General features: G+C 52.1%; 2 protein-coding genes across 2 annotated transcripts in view; one reads left to right on the forward strand and one right to left on the reverse strand.

Annotated features, from left to right (window-relative positions):
• ARHGAP35 (Rho GTPase activating protein 35) overlaps window positions 1-12730 on the forward strand; it is a 108946-nt gene extending 96216 nt beyond the window's left edge. Inside the window, exons 6-7 of the mRNA XM_031458950.2 lie at window positions 6568-6673; window positions 7540-12730. Coding sequence (XP_031314810.1) covers window positions 6568-6673; window positions 7540-7897 — 464 coding nt within the window. The 3' untranslated portion in view covers window positions 7898-12730. The remainder of the gene's footprint in view (window positions 1-6567; window positions 6674-7539) is intronic.
• A 1562-nt stretch (window positions 12731-14292) lies between these two features.
• On the reverse strand, window positions 14293-14871 carry LOC105104035 (thymosin beta-4). Its single transcript, XM_010997717.3, has one exon. It carries the CDS (start codon window positions 14833-14835, stop codon window positions 14626-14628), a length of 210 nt encoding a protein of 69 aa, XP_010996019.1. The 5' UTR covers window positions 14836-14871; the 3' UTR covers window positions 14293-14625.
• Between the last annotated feature and the right edge of the window lie 4339 nt (window positions 14872-19210).

The following is a 19210-nucleotide window of genomic DNA, read 5'->3' on the forward strand; positions in this document are numbered from 1 at the left end:
TTGTGGGCCCCTGACCCCACCCCAGGCTGACTGTGTTGGGCAGATTTGGGGGTGGGGTTGGGGAGCAACATAAGCATGGGTCCTGCTGTCAGAGAGCTGACACTCTGGCTCTCAGGACTGAGGTTTGAAGGACGTAAGGAAAGGGAACTAACAAGATGACACCAAGGGGACTTACAAATTAGGCTTCTGCCTTTGTAGACCAGAGGTGCTTCTCTGAGGGTTCTGTCAAGAAAGTTGCAGGTTGCCCCAAAACTCCATGAGTTAAGAGCCTGGTTTTGGTGTCAGACTGGGGGCAAATCCCTGCTCCTTTGTTTGTTCAGTGTAAACATGGCCGACATAACCTTCCCTGACCCTGAGGTTCCCGTTACCATCCCTTCTATTTATTAAATGGGGTTAGGCGAGGTCTGGAGGCACAACTATGTAACAGACCTTTGAAGTGATAGGTATTACTTTCCTTTTCCCTCCTCTCCCTCTCTGCTCTCCTCCCATCTCTCATAGAAGGCAGTTGACATGTGGTCTGGGGCCAGATAGCCTCTGAGGAAGCCAGCCTCTGGAGGGAAGGGGACAGCTCCAGTGGCCCTGACCAGATGATCACCAGAGGCTGCAGCAAGTTAGCACCTCTGGTTTTAATGATCACCTTTGCACACCATCCTGCCTGCACCTCTGGTGGGCCAAGACCCCAGAAGCAGCCATGGCTGTGGAGGTACAGAAAGGAGTGTCTTTGCCAGCAACCAAGGGTGTGGGGACGTGGAAAGGGAGCTGTGTTCCCTCGGCTCCCAGGACATTAGTCTTAATCTTGTCACTGCCCAACTCAGAAGGAATTTTAAGCAATACAGTTTACTCACAAGGCTGATGGTGTGGGCAGAAATTGGGAAGAGGTCACAAATTCACAGGACTTTTAAATCCTAGGTTATAGACTGTTAGTGGCTTCAGGAAATAGAAGTGCTGACGGAAGCCTACCCCTGAACTGTGGAGGGGTGCCCCTGTCAGAACCTGACTTCTACCAGGGCTGCTGGGACCCCAGAGTCACCATTCCATGGTCTGCATTTCCCATGATGTTTGTTTCCACAGCCTGGGTGCCACCTTCATCATATTTTATGCACCCAGTCTTGGTGGATTGAAATCCTTCACAGCCCCTAATCTTATCCAGTCCCACAGGGATGGGGCAGAAGCACATAGTTCTGGGACTGTCATAAGGTTCTCTTGCCTTCTTACCTGTCTGCCTTCTCAGGACAGGAGTCTGGATTTCTCCAGATCAGTTAGGGTGTGTGGGATTGGTGCCAGCATCTCTGCTCTGATCCTGCCACCCAAAGATAGAGATCCTCCCAGCAGTCACTTCTCCAGCCAGCTCCAGTCTGGCTCAGGTGTGAAACACATAGGAAATCTCTATCTGGAGCCAAATTTCTCTCCACCTAAGCTAAGCTTGTCTCTGGGCAGAAGTTACGAAGAGAAGGTGTGGGCTGGTACCCAGCTTGCTGTAAGGCTGGAGGTTTCTGATAGCATTTGTCTTGACTTGGCGCCACCTAGAGGCTTATAGGGTCCTGGCACCCAGCAGAATCCCATTGTTTCTGCAGAAATTGCTGACATTGGCATCTTTTTGTTTTTGGAGGGTTGTGTGGGGCCAGAGAGGAAGGTGTTATTGATAAGTAATCAGCTGCCCTTCCTATAGCAGCTTCCACTGCTGAGGAAGGGAACTTCTTGCTGCTACTGCAGCCCAGAAAAGGGTGGAGATTTTCCACTTCCTCTTCCCATTGTGTGTTTCCTGTGCCCCAAGCTAGTCAGATGGAACTCCGTTGTCTTGAAACTGGTAGAGGGGAGTGTATCTCCCTGACAGGGCACCTCTCACAGCCAAAGCAGCTGAGTGAAGAGTGGGGCTGTGTATCTCGGGGGCTGGGTTTAGCTGAGCCAGAGACACCAACCAGGCAGTGCCAAAGTTAGTGTTAAGGGACATGGAACAAAGATGCTCATGCCCAAAAGTAGCTCTTCCCAGCCTGGCTGGTTTCCATGGCAACGTCAACTTGACCAGCTCTTTCCACTTAATACCTAAGAGCTGTTGTGTCTGTATGTGTTCAGGGCTTGGAGATGGTTTCAGATCCCATCACAACAAATACCAAGGTCACTGTCAAATTGTTCTGTCAGCTCCATAATCTCACAGTATTGAACATTGCTGAAATGGTGTCTACAAATAGAGTTTTTGTGATTATTCACCAGTTACCTTCCTACCACATTCAAGGAGATGTGTGGGAGATTCAGAAATGAGTAACAGCAGCAGCTGAAGCCCGTGCTGCTTCAGGAGTAGCGAGCGGGGGCGTGCCCTCCTATGCTGCCCTTCCCCAGCGCACGTTTAAGTTATGGGCCAGAGGGCATGAAGTGAGCTGAGCTGGAAGTGCAGAGAATGCAGAGAGGAGGGAGTGAGGTAGAGGGCCTCATGGGAGAGATGGCACCTGAGCTTGGCTTCAGATAGGACCAGGATCTCAGGAGGCAGCGAAAAGGGCCTTGAATTCCATATTCTAGCGTGCCCTCACACCTCACCCAGCCGTCAAGAAATACTATCATTTAATCTTGCTCCGGATCTTCTTTTCCTCTCATAACCCACCCCACCACCACTTACCTGGAATCCCTCTGGTCCAGCCAATCCCCACACGCCCTGTCCTATGTCTCTTGTGTGAGAAGGGGCCCTAGAGCTGGCTCTGTCTCAGTCCAGAGACTCTGAGCCTGAGGACCTTTGGCCTCTGGGCCCCATTAACCCCATAACTGTTTGAAGTTTTCTGTGCGCATCTTAGTCTACAGAGAAGACCAATATCTTTCATCAGAATGTCAAAGGGATGTATGACCCAAAGTGGTTCAGAATGCCGGCTTAGCGTCTCACCCTTTTCCGTCTACAGATGAGACAGCTTAGAGCTAGAGATTAATAAATGGCTGATTTGCAAGGTCACCAGGCGGACCAGTCTTGCTGCTCGCTGAACTCCGGTTCACGTGCTGCCTTGTGATGTTGCTTCTTCTGAGATCTGCTTCCTTTTGTCTGTCTAGATAGCTGCTTAAGGTCACAGGGTGTTCCTCGCCTCCTAGCACGTGCCAGGCTCTGTGTGGGACAGGGCTGGACAGCAGTAGACAGACGAACATGCAGTCCCTGCCTCAGTCTGGTGGGGTGGGAGACATTGAACAGGTTCCTGCAGGAGGAGGACACTGAATCTTCCATTCTGGGCCCAGCAGCATGAGAGTTTAGTCTTGGGCTCATCTCCCACCAGGAGAGGTGGGGGTTACCCGCGGTGCGCCTGCATGCATCGCTGAGGTGGCTGTGACCTCAGCCGGTATTTTCCTCTTTTGGTGGTGCCGGTGTGCAAGGTGGTCAGAATCCATTGAGGATTTTCGTCTAGGCACTGAGTTGAGTGGTAGCAAATCCAAACCCAGAGCCTGGTTGACAGCCTGGGTACCAAAGATGGCAGCAGAGTGGCACAGCCAGGGCAAGAACAGGGTTTGGGATCAGGGTCCCTGACCTTGGACCAGTATTCTTACTCTTTGAGCCTTGTATACTGTGATGGATGTGGTGTGCTAACCTCTGAGGTCCCCAGTGACCTCTGACTGTCCCCTCCCCTTCCTCCTGAGTTGGGGCCTCAGTTTAGTTGCCTGGTGGGTGTTCAGACTGTCTTGATTCAGCTGGCCTCAAAATGCCTCTTCTGACCCTGTATTGATGTCTCAGGTGACTGACAACCTAATTTCAAAACTATGGTATGTTAGCTGGGTGGGCCTAGGCCCTTATAGAGACCCTCACCGCTTTCAAAGGGGATTTTTGAAGTAGGTGAGGGCTCTGAGCATGGTGGCAGGCAGGTCATCCAGAGCAGGCATGCTGAACTTGGAGACAGAGCTTGGTGCCCACCCCTCCTTCCCTCACCAGCCTTGCATCCTTGGCGTTGCCTCTAGTGTAAGTTTTCTCAGCCGGCGCGTGGGAGAAACCAGCTCCACCTTCACTTAGGCCGTGGGGGGCCGCACCAGGAGTAAGTGAAATCGCCCTGCCAACACTCTGGCTCTGCCCGGAGGTAAGAAATCACTGGTGTCATTGACAGCCATAACAGCTAGTTTGAGCCTGGAGTAGGTCCCTTAACACTGGCGGGGGTTTGCTTGCTTGAGGGAAGACAAGTCAGAAGGACAAGGTCAAGTCCAAAGGACATCTCGAGGTGGACCTAGCTTTTCACATGACAGACACAGGGCTGGCTTCGCACTTGGAGGCTTCATGTTGCTCTCCTTGCTTCCTGCGGTCTCTTGATACTCCTCAGCTCTGCCGAGCACCTGCGCCACACAGCTATGGGAGAGGGGGAGGACACGCGGGGCTTGACCATCTGGGTCCCTGTTAGGCTCCTAGCTGATGGGCTCGGCAAGGAGAGGGAGGGAGGCTAACGTTCCTGAGGATGGTCCCTGAATCACTATCCAGACAGGTTCTGTCACCCCCCTTCCCTCCCAGTCCCCCCAAGGAAGAGGGAGAAGCAGCGGCCATCCTTATGGGCCAGCAGGTGGAAAGGAGAGGGGACATCCTGGCAGGCAGTGGCATTAACAGCCCCATTTCCTGCCTCCAGCCAGGAGGACAGGTGAGGCTCAGCTCTTACATGAAGGTGCTTAATGACAACAAACACAGCTGTGTGTCTGTCATACAGGCACCTAGGAGAGGCCTGCACCAGACTACATCTGGAAGGAGGCACAGTTTTATTAAGTGAGATTCTGAGCCGTGCACGTGCTTCTTTTGTGTTATTCAGCACAGTCGATCGTCCTCCCCAGAGCAGTTTACTTCTTTTAAGTAAACTTCTCAGTGAAACTTAACAGTAAAGGATTTTGAAACTCAAGGCCAGACAAAAAGTGTGCCCTTAATGTTGGACCCTTAAAATAAGTCTTGGGATCAGAGAAATGAAGCTGATAATGGCCCCACATAATTAGCTCCTGTGTTTTTCTTAGTCATTTTCTAACAGACAAATGTTATTTTAAAATACTTTTTATCAAGCCACACTCTCAGGTCAAAACATTTGCCCGGTTTCACGCTCATTAGCCTGCCAGCGAGAGTGCTCAGTAGCTCCATCCCTGCCATCTCTGCAGCCTCCCCTTCCACCAGTTCCCTGAGACTCAGACCAGCTGCCAGCTGCTTCTCGTGTGTCTGGCTGTTGGCTCTCTGTTTCATGGTGTGGCGTTGCCGAGTAAAAGAAGCACTGTCCTCAGCCCCTTTTTACAGTCAAAGAGAATGACGCTTAGATGTGTCACTTCCCCAAAATCATACATCTCCTGACTGTAACCCTTTAGGCATGTCACCTACTACAGAGATTTTTAACTCAGGGAGCCACAGGCTTCCTAAAGAACACATGGGTTTGGGGCATCTGTGAAGCTCTAGGAGCTGTAGGCAGAACTATACACAGTTTATTTTTAGGAGAGGTGGTTCAGAGCTTTTATCTGTCCCGAGGAGCCCGTGCCCCAGACAGTTAGGAACCATCATATTTCTTTCTTTTTGTTTGTTTGGGGGGTGGGTTCGGGTTATTTATTTATTTATTTGGGTACTGGGGGTTGAACCCAGGACCTGGTGCATGCTAAGCACATGCTTCACCACTGAGCTATCTTCTCAACCCTGGCTTTGGACCATTTTTGTCCCACTAGCCCAGGACGGCTCTCCCAGCCAAGGCAGGTCAGGTCCAGTCCACTTAGGAAGTGGGAGTCTGAACCCCAGAGAGCACAGTGGTCCCAGCTCAGACTTTGCAGCCAGTTAGACAGGATTTGATTCCCAGACCGAGAGGCTGATTTCTGCAGCCTCTCTTGGCCTCAGATTCTTTATCTTTGAAATGGGTTGATAACAGCCCCAGCCTCATAGAATTGTGAGGACTCACTGAACCAAGCCTAGCATGGATTAGGCTTTTCATTTGGGTTAGCTTGTTTTCCCTTTCTCAGTACATTGGGATTCCACGATGGGCAGAGTACGGGTGGTAGTGGGGGCAGGGGGTACGCAGTCCTTTTGATGAACTACATAAGAATTCCCCCACTGTTTCCATCAGCTCTTCCACTAAGGAGATATGTGGAGGGTCCCTGTGACTCTAGGAAAGGGACAGAGGCCTGGTCTTGTGACAGACTCCCTCCTAGACTGTCTGTTGGCATGGGTGGGTGGCTGTGCTCACCCGTCTGGTCAGGAAGCCAGGAGGCTTTCTGCATTGGGGTGCCTGTCTCCAGGGGCAACCGGATGAGCAAAGAATGGTGCTCTTTATGATAGAATCTCTCTGGATTGTGGAGTCTTGGCTTGAGGGGGAGGGGTCAGGAAGCCCCAGGCATACAGTGCTTCCCTTCAGCAGGGGCCTGGGACACGGAGGTGGGCCCGGTCCCTGGCCCTGTGCCACTGCCAGGTGTGCCGCCTTGGGCCCCGGCTTGCGGGGAGAGGATGGGGTTGGCCTTGTCGAAGGGCCTTGGGCTGCCCTTCGACAAGGTACAGTACCCAGTGTAGCCTTCCTTGGCTGCCGGCCCACTGGTTTCACCAACTGTCCAGGACCAGTATCTGCTTTGAGCTCCAGACCCACCAGCCTTGGTCTTGGTTTTTTCTATCCTCAGAAATCAATGACCGGGAGCAGAAGTTACATGCCCTTAAGGAGGTACTCAAGAAATTTCCAAAGGAAAACCATGAAGTCTTCAAATATGTCATCTCTCACCTGAACAAGTACGTTGCAGGGCTTGCTTATTTGGTCTTCCCTCCTTTGAAAACCTCCAATCAGGGCCAGTCAGCCGCAGAATGGGGCTGATCAAGGCTCTGTCCTCAGCTTGGTGGCAAGGCCAGCCCAGCCTGTCAGGGTGCTGGTCCACCTCCCCAGTGCGGGCACATCTGGCTCGCTGAGAAGCATCCGAGGCTTTTGGCCCCTCATCTCAGGTTTTTGTTCTGGTTCTGTCTGAGGAGAGGCCTGGGTACCCCCAGCACATCCGAAGTCCTTTCTCCAGGATCGGTGTTTGCTGACTGGTGTATGACAGAACACTGGGCTGAGACAGATGTGCCGTGTGAAAGAGTGAACTCCAGTCAAGCAAGTACAGGGAGCTGCAGTCAGGAGGCCTGTTAAACTGAATGGTTCCCAAATGTATTCACACACAGAATAGATTCTTTTTTCCAGGCAAACGTATTCCTCTCTTGACAGAAGTGGTGTTTTATGGAACCCTGGCTTGGGGGACACACACACTCCCTCTCTCTGCACAACCACAGCATTGTCTCCCACTGGGGACTTGGGGGAGAGTCCCTGAGGCATTCTGCCCACCTGCGGGGTTTGCGGGGGCCTCGGGTGAGCCAGGGTATCAGAGCCGCTCCTCAGGGCCTGGCCAGGTGGAGACGCTGGAGCAGAGGACGGGGCTTGGAGGCGCTCAGGCCTCGACTCCCAGGCCAGGGCCATGAAGAGCTGTGCTGGGGCGTTTTCTGTTCTCAGGCTGCGGGTGGGCAGGCAGGGAGAGCAGCCAGGGCGGCAGTGACCATGAGCACAGGTGGTCAAGACCAGGGCCCACTGCCCTGCAGAGCTCTGACCTTGAGTTTGGTGTCACCTGCAGAGTCAGCCACAACAACAAAGTGAATCTCATGACCAGTGAGAACCTGTCCATCTGCTTCTGGCCCACCTTGATGAGACCCGACTTCAGCACCATGGATGCCCTCACGGCCACGCGGACCTACCAGACAATCATTGAGCTCTTCATCCAGCAGTGCCCCTTCTTCTTCCACAACCGGCCCATCAGCGAGCCTCCCGGGGCCACGCCCAGCTCCCCCTCTGCCCTGGCTTCCACCGTCCCCTTCCTCACCTCCACACCTGTCACAAGTCAACCGTCTCCACCCCAGTCGCCTCCGCCAACCCCCCAGTCCCCGATGCAGCCACTGCTCCCCTCCCAGCTTCAAGCCGAACATACGCTGTGAGCCCCCGAGGCCCGGGACAAAAGGAGACAAGGTCTTCTCTCTTTGATGGTGGCATTTGGCCTTGAACAGAACCAAGTCTACTGGACAGGGGTGAGGAGGGTGTCCCCGTCTCCTGTCACCTCAAGACCTGAGCAGTAGAACCAGCCAGTAGTCCACCAGAGGCTGGGCCATCCAGTGCCCTGAGCCCAGCACTGCAGACCCGGGGCTGGCTGCAGGCCACAGCTGGGGCCCTGCCCTTTGACTTGGACCCTTTTGAGGACTGAACTAGCCCAGCAGCAGCCCCCATGGCCCTCCACATGCTCACTTCTCCCTGGACCCCTCCCCCATCAATCGTGCACACCAGCCTCAGGGCATCCGCCCACAGGACAGAGCTCTGGCCTTGGCTGGGGTGGGGAGGAGGAGGTTCCAAGATTCAGGCTGCCCCAGAGCAGGGCCGGCAACCCCTAAAGAGGACACTTCCCGTCCATTGCGCCTGTCTCTTCCCACCTTCCCTGTCTGCACCCCAACCCCAGTCAGGGGGTGCAGCCTGATTATCAGCCTCCTGGGAACCCGTAGGCCATGGCTCTGCCGCCCCAAGGTACAGTGCTGAGGTCATTTGCCCGGCAGAGCAGAACGGAGGGAGGGTAGCTTTGTGCCTGGACTGAGAGAGTGCAGCTTCCCTCCACCCACCACGCACCCCCCTCCCCACATCACAGGCTTCAGGGATATATTCCCTTTAAAACAAAGGAACACTGGAAGAAAAATGGAAATTTATCCCTCCAATAATTTTTAAGAAGAAAAGGAAGAAACTACAGACCTCAAGATTCAGCTCTCTCCCCACCTCTGCTGAGGGCAGACAGGTGGAGGGTGGCCCTTGTCTTTGTGGCAGCAAAACAAGGATGCCCGGGGGTGGTTGCCTGAGAGCCTGTTGGGTTCCCACTTAGTCCTGACACTAGATTCCCCCTCAACCCAAGAATACAGTTTGAGCCTTTTGTGGGAAAAGCTGGGGAGACCAGCTGCCTTGGAACACACTACAGTGCTGTGGGAACACTACTGTGTGCGTGTATGTGCACGTGGGGGGTGGGGGCCGCTAGGGGTTTTGTTTCATGTATTTGGTGTTGAAGTTGAATCATTTTCATCCTGGGCTGTAGGTGGTGCCAGCCTGGGTATTTCCGGGAATGGGGCGATGTGGGGGGAACTCTGTAGTGTGGTGGTCAGCTGGTGCCACACGGGGCCATCCTTCATGCTCCCAGGCCTTCAGGGCCCAGAGGAATGAAAGGCACAAGGGCCACTAGTTGTGAGGAGGGTCTTGTGCCTGCCTGTCACCATCCTCACCCCATGGCCATCCCCTGCCCTTCTGACCTTTCCACTGGCCCCTGGGAGAACCCTTCTCATGCCTCACATCTGTCCCCAAACACAGCAGCCCTGCTGAGGCCGCTCCAGATACTATCTGTCCCCACTCCCCACACGGCTGGGCCGTGGCCTCTGCAGTGGAGAAGCCTGACACTAAGGTACCCCGGGCGTAGGGGAGTGGGGTGGAGGGCCCGCACACCACACAGTCCTCCGGGTCTCTTTGCACTTTAAGAAGCAGCACCTACGGTATGTTCGAGGATGCCTGGGTCGCCTCAGCCGGGTGGCCTGACAAAGTAGGAGACGCCTCGGAATGATCTCGGCCACTCCCAGCCCCAGATGCTTCCTGTTGGCTGTTGGAGGGTGGGAGTAGGCCCTTTTCTCACTAATTTCTTCCTCTGGATAAGCTGGATATCTTACCATTTGTAGTTCTTGTACGGCAAAATAAGGTGCTTGGGAAAACTAAATTACACCTGCAAGTTTTACTGCCCCCTTAAGGATACAAGTCAAAAAACAAATCCAAGGTACATAGATGCTTTATGTAAATGATGGATGATGGATTGCTTTTCTGGTGCATCTGTGCCTGATGCTTTAGGTCAGGGCTTGGCTGAAAGGTGATGTTTATGTTTAGTTTTAACTGAGATTGGCCTGTGTTTCTCGGGCCCTCCACCTCCCCCAGCTCTGAGTCCAGGCTGGTGAGGTAATTACTCCATTGAGTTAATCTCCGCCCTTTTTTCTAGGTCATGTTCACCTACTCCCAGTCACCCCTTCAAGGTATTGGGTGGGGGGTGGAAGGGAAGCCATGGAGGTGGCCTAGGGCCACTGTCTGTTGTGTGAACTAAAACCGAAGTAGCCCAGTTCCCTCCCACTGCCCAGTCTACACTGCCACCTCTTTTGAGCTGGCACACCAGGCACCTGTAGCCTGGCCTCTGCACCAGGAACTTCACAAGCCCTCAACTCTCCTCCTTCCCCAGCCACTCCTGTCCCTGAGACTGCATAAACATGTAAGTGGTAGGTGATTATTCCGGAAGGGGAGGGGGCACAGTAAGGGACAAGCACCTGTGCTGTGAAGCCCTACCCATGCGGGAGCAGCAGAGACCAGGCTTCCACAGGGCAGCCTCTGGTCTCGGGAGCTGCAGGGCCCCTTCACACACCTGCACCCCTCCTTCCCGTGTCTTGCAGGACTTGAGGGGTGCGCCATCAGGGACTGGTGGCTGGTGCCCTAAAGAGCCACAGTTGGACAGGAAGCTCTTGGGATCTCCTTAGTTTCCTCTGCTAACTCTAGCTTCTCATTTTCTGCTGCTTGGGCTGGAGGACGTTTCTCAGTCATTCTGAGTTATCATTGCCACCAAGAGCAGAACTGGGCCCTGGGCTTCAGCTTCCAGTTGGGGGGTGGGGTCAGCATTCAGATCAAATGGGCACTTAGAGGGGGCCCACGACGGGGACCCATGCATTGGGGCATGCTGACCTTAACTGGAATGTCCCACCCCTCCCATTCATCTAGCATGTTAAGCTCTGGAAAGTTCTTTCACAAGTCATTGTGTGAGCTGCACCACAGCTCTCTTGAGTTGAGGGAGTGGCAAGCATTAATTAGCCTTGGCCAAAATGGATAAGCAGGTCCATGGGGTGTCGGACATGCTGCATGCCCCACAGCAAAATAGTGGGGCGCCCAGAACCTCTCCCTGTCTGGTGTTCTTTTTACATCCACGAGAGTGTAGACACCACGTTTGGAAATGAACAGCCCTTGATTGTAAGTGTAAGGCTATTCTGGATTTGTGACACTGATGCTTCCACAGAGGGAAGTGGTCCAAGGTTAGGAGGCGTGGTTTGTGAATTTGCCCTGAATTCTTGGCTGTGTTGCATATTGGATATTACAGTGCATTTATTCCTACATTCTGTCAAGCCCTTCCTGTCGTGACGTTTTGAAGAGGAATGCTAAATGTTGAGTACTGTTTCCTGGGTTTTCCTACACCCCACTGCCACCTTGGTCTTCCTGCTTAAGGCAGGAAGCAGACTGCAGGTAAGATGAATGCATCTGTCTTCACCAGGGTGGATGGAGGGTGACATCCTAAGGGCAGCACTCTGGCCAGGGAGGAGCTACAAGGGATGCCTTCCCTTGTCCCTGTGCCTTGGCTCCTGGTTTTGGTGGGGGTTGCTGGGGCTGGAGGGATGCCCTGTGCCCTAGGCCACAGCTCTTCCAGCCTCAGTCCTGAACTCCAAAACCAGCCAGCTGCAGCATTTGTAGTCAAAGGTCTTGTCCATCTGTGCACTCCCCAGTCTCCTGTGAGGAGAACCACACGGCTTGGGGTTAGGATATCTGCCAAAGGAAGTGTCAGCTCAGCCAATGGCTGCTTTTCCAAGAGAAGAAAGTTCCAGGGACTTGGGTGGGTTGCTGGGGACCAGGCTCCCTCTCTCCACAGTCCTCATGTGCGTGGTGTACCATGGGCCCAGCTTGCTGGGGACAGTCACAGGGATCAGTCCCAGGCGCTGCTGACCACAGACCTTGGATGGAGGAGTTGCCTTCACTCCTGTTGCTTGGCAGGTTCAAGCTGCTCATTTGTGCTTAGGTGAAAGGAAGACTGAGCGTGTATGCCGGACCCGAGTCACATCACTGACTGCTGGTGATCACACCAGAGAAGGCCTGGTGTGAGGGAAAGGCCATTCTCTTCCAAGGGCCTGGGCCTCTCCCCGGGCTGGGCCTGCCGTCACTGTCTTAGAAGGGAAGGATTCTTCTTACCTCCTCCTGGGAGCCATCTTTCAACTGGCCACCGCCTGCAGACTCCCCCAGGGTCAGAGGTGGCCGCCCGCAGCTCCCTGCCCCGCAGTCCAGCAGCCCGCCTGCGGCCCGCTCCAACAGTGATGTCACACTTGAGTGTAGTCGAGACAGGGCGTAAGTTATTGTTTGCATACAAAAGAATCATGTTCCCTGTGTACATTAAAAAAAAAATGTCAAAATTGTATGGGAATAAAACTTGTTTGAAAATTTGGAATAGTGCTGCTGCCAGCTTATTTTTCTGGTACTTGTATTTTCACATGTTAAATGATCTTTATATATGTTGGATTAACAAATATTTTGAGTTTCCTGAGAAAGAAAACATATTAATGGTATTGAAATGTGTTAGTAGTCTGGCTGTGTGCCCAAAATTCTGTTTCGCAGCAAAAGTGGAGAACTGTATGTAAAGAAAGTATAACAATTATTTCATTGTATTTTAGGGGCTTTAACCAGGACATCCTCTAGTTGGTGTTAGGAATGTTTGCTTAATTTCCAGATTTTTTTTTTAAACACATCGTGGGTTTTTTGAGGCTCCAACCTTATTAGTGCATGGTCAGCCGTCAACTAAGGCTGAGGCATCTCTGACTGAGGTGTTTTTGTTTGGTTTTGTTTTTTAAAATCATGTATTTGCTACAAAGTATTGTAATTGTCTCAATGGGAATGGTGTAAAAAACTGAAAAGGCCTTATGTGATATGTATCATAGTTAATAAATCAATCTTGTAAAAAACCAGACCTGAGAGAGATGAAGGTGGCCCCTCCACCAAGGGCCCGGAGCACACCCCCAGCGGGCGGGCCCGCGGTCCCATGGGGACACTGGCTCCATCCTCAGACATCGGCAGGAGGAGCACCGTGGGTCTCTGGCCAGGGGGTGAGAGGGCCCCCAGCACCCCAGGAGAGGAGCTCTCAGTAGAGCCAGGCCTACGGGGAGCTGCCACCTCCGGTCCCGGGACTGCTGTCAGGAGCCCCTACCTGTGCGCGGCCGCACCAGCCTCCTTCCCTGTCCCCTGGCAGGGTGGGCTGCTTCCTCGGGTCCACAGTTATTCCTGCAGTTTACTTCAGGTTGTCATACAAAGCATCACCCACAGACCCCTGTGGCCTCAGGGACCCAGAAGGCCAAGGAGACAGCAAAGCTCCTGTCCTTCCCTCTCATTCCCGGTTGTCTGGGCGCAGGCCACACCAGTGGTGCAGGGGTCGGATGCCAGCTTTACTCCCGGGTGACCCAGGAGAGCTGGCCTTAGGACAGCACCTCCAGGGATGGAGGTTGGCCGCCCCTCAATGAAACCTCAGCCACTCAGGCTCGGCCTGCTCTGTCCCTGCTCCGTCCTCACCCCTTCTTCCTTCTAGGCTCCCTAGGTCACCTCCCAAATGCCACCTGCAGCCACGACCTCTCTGTTCCCACTGCCTCCATTCTGGCCCCAGGCCTAACTCTAGCTCGCCTGGACTCTGATGGGCCCCCACACCTTCAATGGCCTCCCTGCCCTCAGTCCTCATTCCCCAGTTATTCCAGAAGGAAGACCTGTGGTAGGAGTGGGGACTCATCACCTTACAAGATGCCCCTCTCCCCTCCTGTGCCCACAGCAGACACGGTCATCGGTCACAACACTCCCACGGAGCTTGGGCCCTACACGCCTCTAGGCAGCCACTGCCAATCAGCCAGCTGGCACTGGCTTCTCCCTGGGCAGTCACTCATGCCTGCTGGGGGCCAGCCAGGGTCCCCTCCCTCTGGACCCAGCCTGCCTGCCTCCCCCTCCTCCAGTCTGTCTCCCAGCATCTGTCAAAATCATTCCCATTCTGAATGCAGTTTGGTTGCTTCCAGCTTCCAAGTCTTTGTACTGTTCCCTCTGCCTGGAATTCCTTCTATCCACGTGCCCCCAAACCTCACCTCTGCCATTCAGAGCCTTGCCTGTCCTTCAAAGCAAGTCTTCCTCTAGAAAATCTTCCAGGATCCTTTCACATGTTGACTTACCCAACACCTGTTTGCCTGCTACCAGGATTTATGTGACTCCCATAAATGCTTCAGCATTTGTCCTTTTTAAAAAACTTTTACAGTATACAGTTGGTACTCAATATGTGTGCCAACGTAAGTCTGTCTTTTGTCTCTAGTTCTTGATGTTCAAGTTACATGTAGTTGTATACTTAAACCTCTCAGCCACCGTCCACCCAAGTCAAGAGCTTCGAGGGGGCCAGACCTGTGGCTCCCAAATGTGTCCTTTCTGAATGCCTAACAAGGGGCCTTGAACATGGTAGGTCCTCGGTTTTTTGTGGTTTTTTTGTTTTTTGTTTTTGTTTTTGTTTTCAGGTTTTAAAACTTTTTATTTGCATATTTAAAAAATTGTGCATTCAATAATTAAAATCATTTGAAGAAAAAAAAATGGCACACTGATTAAACTGCATTTTACAGTCTGCAGGACACCTTGGACCACCTTGCATTTCACTCTAGATTTCACTGTCGACCCACCCAGCTTCCTCCTTCACCAACATGCAAGTTCTTTTCCTTCCCTGTCTGCCAGACAGGCAGATGGGAGAGGCAGGCGCAGCCTTCGTTGTCAGTAGTTCACCGTTTTTGATGTGAAAAGGGGAGCACAGTCATTTCAACTTGATCCAATCTCTTTGCATCTTACAAAGTTAAACAGCTAAAAGAAGTAAAATAAGAAGGTAATGCTTGTGGAATGTACAGTGCATATTGGCGGCACACGTCTCATTTGACTCGCCTGCTTGCTTCTCCTGTTCAATTGTTTCTTTGGAAGGCAGTGGATTTTTCTCTTGCATTTCTGTCTTCTTCAGTTTCGACTTACCGAATTTCTCAATCTCAGCCATATCGGGTTTGTCAGACATGGTTGCAGGCAAAGCGGAGCGAGGAGCGAGCGAGCTGAGTCCAGTCTATGCAGTGGCCACTGCCGAGTGCCAGTCCTCAGTTTGTAGAATACAGTGATGCATCTCAGCCTTGCCCTTGACTAGAGGCTCTGTCTATAAGCTGACCTCTCCCACGTGACTCCAGCCCAGCCCTCCACTGCAAGCGCAACATTCCTGTCCACCTGCCTGTGACACTCGACTTGGTGATTCCAGCGTGACATCTACAACCAAATCCCGACCCCTTTCTCCAAACTGTTCCCCACAAGCCAGAATCCCTGGAGGCCTCCTCGGGGTGTTACTCTCCCATTCTCATCAACCGGGCCCACCTCCAAGATCCATTTTACCTTCCACCATTTTCCTCCTCATTTCCTGCCATCCTCTTGATTGAATCTCACAGCCTCCTCTCTGGCTTCCCTGCCTCCAGCCACACCCCCTCCCTTCCATCTCCTTGTAGCAGCCAGAGAGAGCTTTTCAAAACAGATCTGGCTATGCCACCCCCGCTTAACACTTTCTGGGGCTTCCCAGCACCCACAGAGACAAACTTCAGCAAGTCCTGTGAGGCCCTCTATGGACCTCCTTGGGAGTCTTATTACATTTGTAGCCCGTGATCCAGCTTTCTGATTCCCTGAGGGTCTGCACACCTCAGGCCTTTTGCACATGCTGGTCCCTCATGGAACATTGTCCTTCCCTCCATCCACCCCTCCTTGCTAATTAACTCCCTCCTTAACCTTTAGCTTTCAGCTCTGTGGACTCTTCCTTGGGAAAGTCACTCCCTCCCCGTAAACCAATTCCTTTGCTTTCAAAGAAAAAAAAAATCTTCTCTTCAACAGCATTTTCCTCTGTTTGTTACTCATTCAGATTGTATTTGCCCATTTAACACGTATTTCCTGAGCATTTACTCGGTGCCAGGCCCCCTGGGACCTAGCCGGGAACTGACCTCTAGTGCAACACAGTAAACAGGCAAAGAAATGAATGTATGTATGCTGTGATACTGAGCGCGAATAAGGTGTTAGGAGGGAGGATGTGGATTTGGCGGAGTAGGGATGTTATTTAGGGTGGTCAGGAAGACCTCTCTGGGGACGTGACATCATTACAGCGGGCTGGGACCAGGGTGAGCCACTTGCCTGGGGTACAAAACTTAGAGGGACACAAATAGTGATCAAGATAAAACATATTTCAATGCATGTTTTAAAACATCAAAGCCAAAAAAAGTCCATGATGATCAAAATTTTAGATAAAAAACAGATTCAATAACAGTGCTGTGAAGCCTAAGGCAAAAAGAGAAATCAGTAAGGCAGCCTGGAATCCAGAGGGAAGTGATTAGACCAGAGCAGGGACAGTGAAAGTGGAGACAGGAGGTGGGAGTCCAGATATTTTAAAGATCAGGGCGACAGAATTTGCTCAAGATTGCACGTAGCTGTGAGAAAGAGGAGGTGGGATGACTCCAGGGTTGACACAAAAGTATCTAATTACCATCTGTTCCCAAGCTGCAGCCAGCACCTAGCACTTACTAGGCGCTCAGGAGCGCCCGGCCGACTGCGGAAAGTGGAGAATGCGGCGTTACTCCACGTGGCCGCCAGGGGTCAGCAGAGCGCCGCCCTGCCCAGCCATGTTCCGGCCTGGGGGCCTGGGAAGCGTTTTAAGGGAGGGGGTTAGGAAAGCAAGAAGCAGTGGGGACAGGAGGGGAGGCGGGATCTGAGAATGCGGTTGGGAGTGTCCCAGGAGCAGGCTGAGAAGCAGGGGGATGAGCTACTATTCCTGGCCTTTCATCTAACTATCCATCCATCCATTCAATCCAGGGGGCCAGGCCACACAGGGCTTCATAGGGCAAGATAGTAAGCTCAAAGTTTGGCCTGAGGGCACTGGGGAGCCATGGGTGTGGTTTGAGCATGGCAGAAACTGGGTCGAATTTGCAGGACGAGGGAGAAGAAGGTGGGGAATTCAAGAGACACTGCTTAAAGGGAACTCTGCCACCTGGGTGGAGATTAAGGAGCACTCAGTCGACATAAATATCAGTAAGACAAATCATATTCATCAAAGCTAAGAACATTTGAAAAAAGACACAAATGAACTTATTTACAAAACAGAAACAGACTCACAGACATAGAAAACAAACACGGTTATCAGGGGAGAAAGGGGATGGGAAGGGATAAATTAGGAGTTGGAAATTTACAGATACTACTATATATAAAATAGATAAACAAGTTTAAGGTGGGGGAGGGTACACCTCAAGTGGTAGAGATGTATGCTTATCATGGAGGAGGTCGTAGGTTCAGTCTCCATGGAGGAGGTCCTCGGTTCAATCCCCAGGACCTCCTCCAAAAATAAATAAACCTAAATAATTACCTCCCCCCAAAAAAATGTTTAAAAATAAAAAGTTTATACTGCACAGCACAGGGAACTATATTCAGTATCTTACAGTAACCTATAATGAAAAAGAATATGAAAAGGAATATATATGTATGACTGAAACATTATGATGTACACCAGAAACTGACACAACGTTGTAAACTGACTATACTTGAATTAAAAAAAAAAAACTAAGAATTTTTGGACACCAACAACATATCAGGCCCTATTTTAATAATTTTTCATGTATCAACTCAATTTTCACACAAACTCTACAAAGTAGGTATTATCATTATCCTCTTTTTCCAGCTGAGGAAACCAAGGCACAAATGGGCCAAGTGATTTGTCCAACATCACAAGCTAGTAAGTGGGGGTTAGGATTTGAATCCAAACCCCATGGCTCTTCCTGTGGCTGCTGTAACAAATGACTGGCTGGCTGGCTTCCAACAACAGAAATGTATTCTCTCACCGTCTGGAGGCCAGAAGCCCCAGATCAAGGTGTCAGCAGGGCTGTGTTTCTCCAAAGGCTCTAGAGGAGAACTGTTCCTTGTCTCTTCCAGCCTTTGGTGGCTCCAGACGTCCCTTGGCATCCCTCCAATCTCTGCCTTGTCTTCAGTGGCCTCCTCCTCTTTTCCCCTGTGTATTTCTCCTGTCTGTCTCCTCTTCAACCTCTTAGGATTCTTGTCGCTGGAGTTAGAGCCTGAGTTTGGACTTTAGAAAGATGAATTCTTTCTGTATTCATTCTCTTAGTACTTATTTCTCTCACTAACATTCTATTTTTGAGACGCATGTGGTTGTGGGGCACAGTGGCTCATTTATTTTGGGAGTACTGTCAGATTATCCCCATTTTACGGATGAGGATAATGAGACAGAGAGATGAAGGAAGCTGTCCAAGCTCACAAAGTGGAGCCAGAAGTAGAACTTGAACCCATTGAGTCATCTTCTTAAAATGAAGCTCTCTTAACAGGGAAGAATGAGGTTGTTTAGGGAGAAGTCATTGGAATCCCCAAACACACAACTCACGCACCCCACACACCCCCATGCTCTCAGTGTCTAGCAAAATCTTTGTCCCTCTCCTTGATTTCCCCTGGTGACAGGGAGCTCATCACCTCTGAAGGACACATACTGTCCTTCACCCTCACTTCCACCCAGGCTGCTTTGGGAGTAGTAGGCTCTCCGTGCTTTGATGGAAAATATTCCCAAAGCAGAGGAAGGCCCAGGAGAGCTGAATGCAGCTGAGAGGTTGAGAAGCCAGGCTAGGGCAGGAGGTGTTGGATATGTGCCCCAGGTGGTAACTGCTCACTCCTTTGCCTGCCCTGGGTGCTGCACCAGCCCTCTTGGATTTCCCCAAACCTTTTGTCAGGAGTCCCCTGTAAAATGTCCCTCAGTTTCCAGCTGGAGGACCCCAGCCCCTTCGTCCTGGGGCCCAGCCTGATGCGCATCTGGGCCCAGAAGCTGCCCTATTTCTTCCCAACTGTATGATCAGAGCTGCAGAAGGGCACAGACCTCACAGAGCAGCCAGCCCATCTCACAGATGGGACACTGAGACCCCAAATCGTGTGTGTTTGAGTTTATCAGTGACTCCGTAAGTGACGCAGAGGTGAGAGGATTTGTGTCTGGGTATATGAGGGCAGACGTGAGGACTCGGGTGTCCCGAGGGGCTGCTGGGATGCTAAGTTCTCTTGGGGGAGATGGGGTGATGGTTCCTCCCAATGGGGTATGGAGATAGTACCTGAACTCTGGTGTTCCCCTCTCGTGGTGAGAGAGCTGACTCCGAGGTTCTCGTTTTGATGCTACGGGACTGGACTCCCAATGCTGCGATGGGGTGAGGGGACTCGGACACCTCAGCAGCCCGGGACTCCCTTGCTGGGATCCCCCCACCACGGAAAAGGCCAAAGTGGCTAGCGCTGGGCAGGACCGAGGGGCGGAGACTCAGTGGGCGGGGCTCCAGCAGACCCCGCCCCCGCCTGCCAGCGCTGTCCCCGCGCAACCAAGTCTGCGAGGCCTG

Source organism: Camelus dromedarius, chromosome 9 (genome assembly GCF_036321535.1).
Source record: "Camelus dromedarius isolate mCamDro1 chromosome 9, mCamDro1.pat, whole genome shotgun sequence".
Lineage (NCBI taxonomy): Eukaryota > Metazoa > Chordata > Mammalia > Artiodactyla > Camelidae > Camelus > Camelus dromedarius.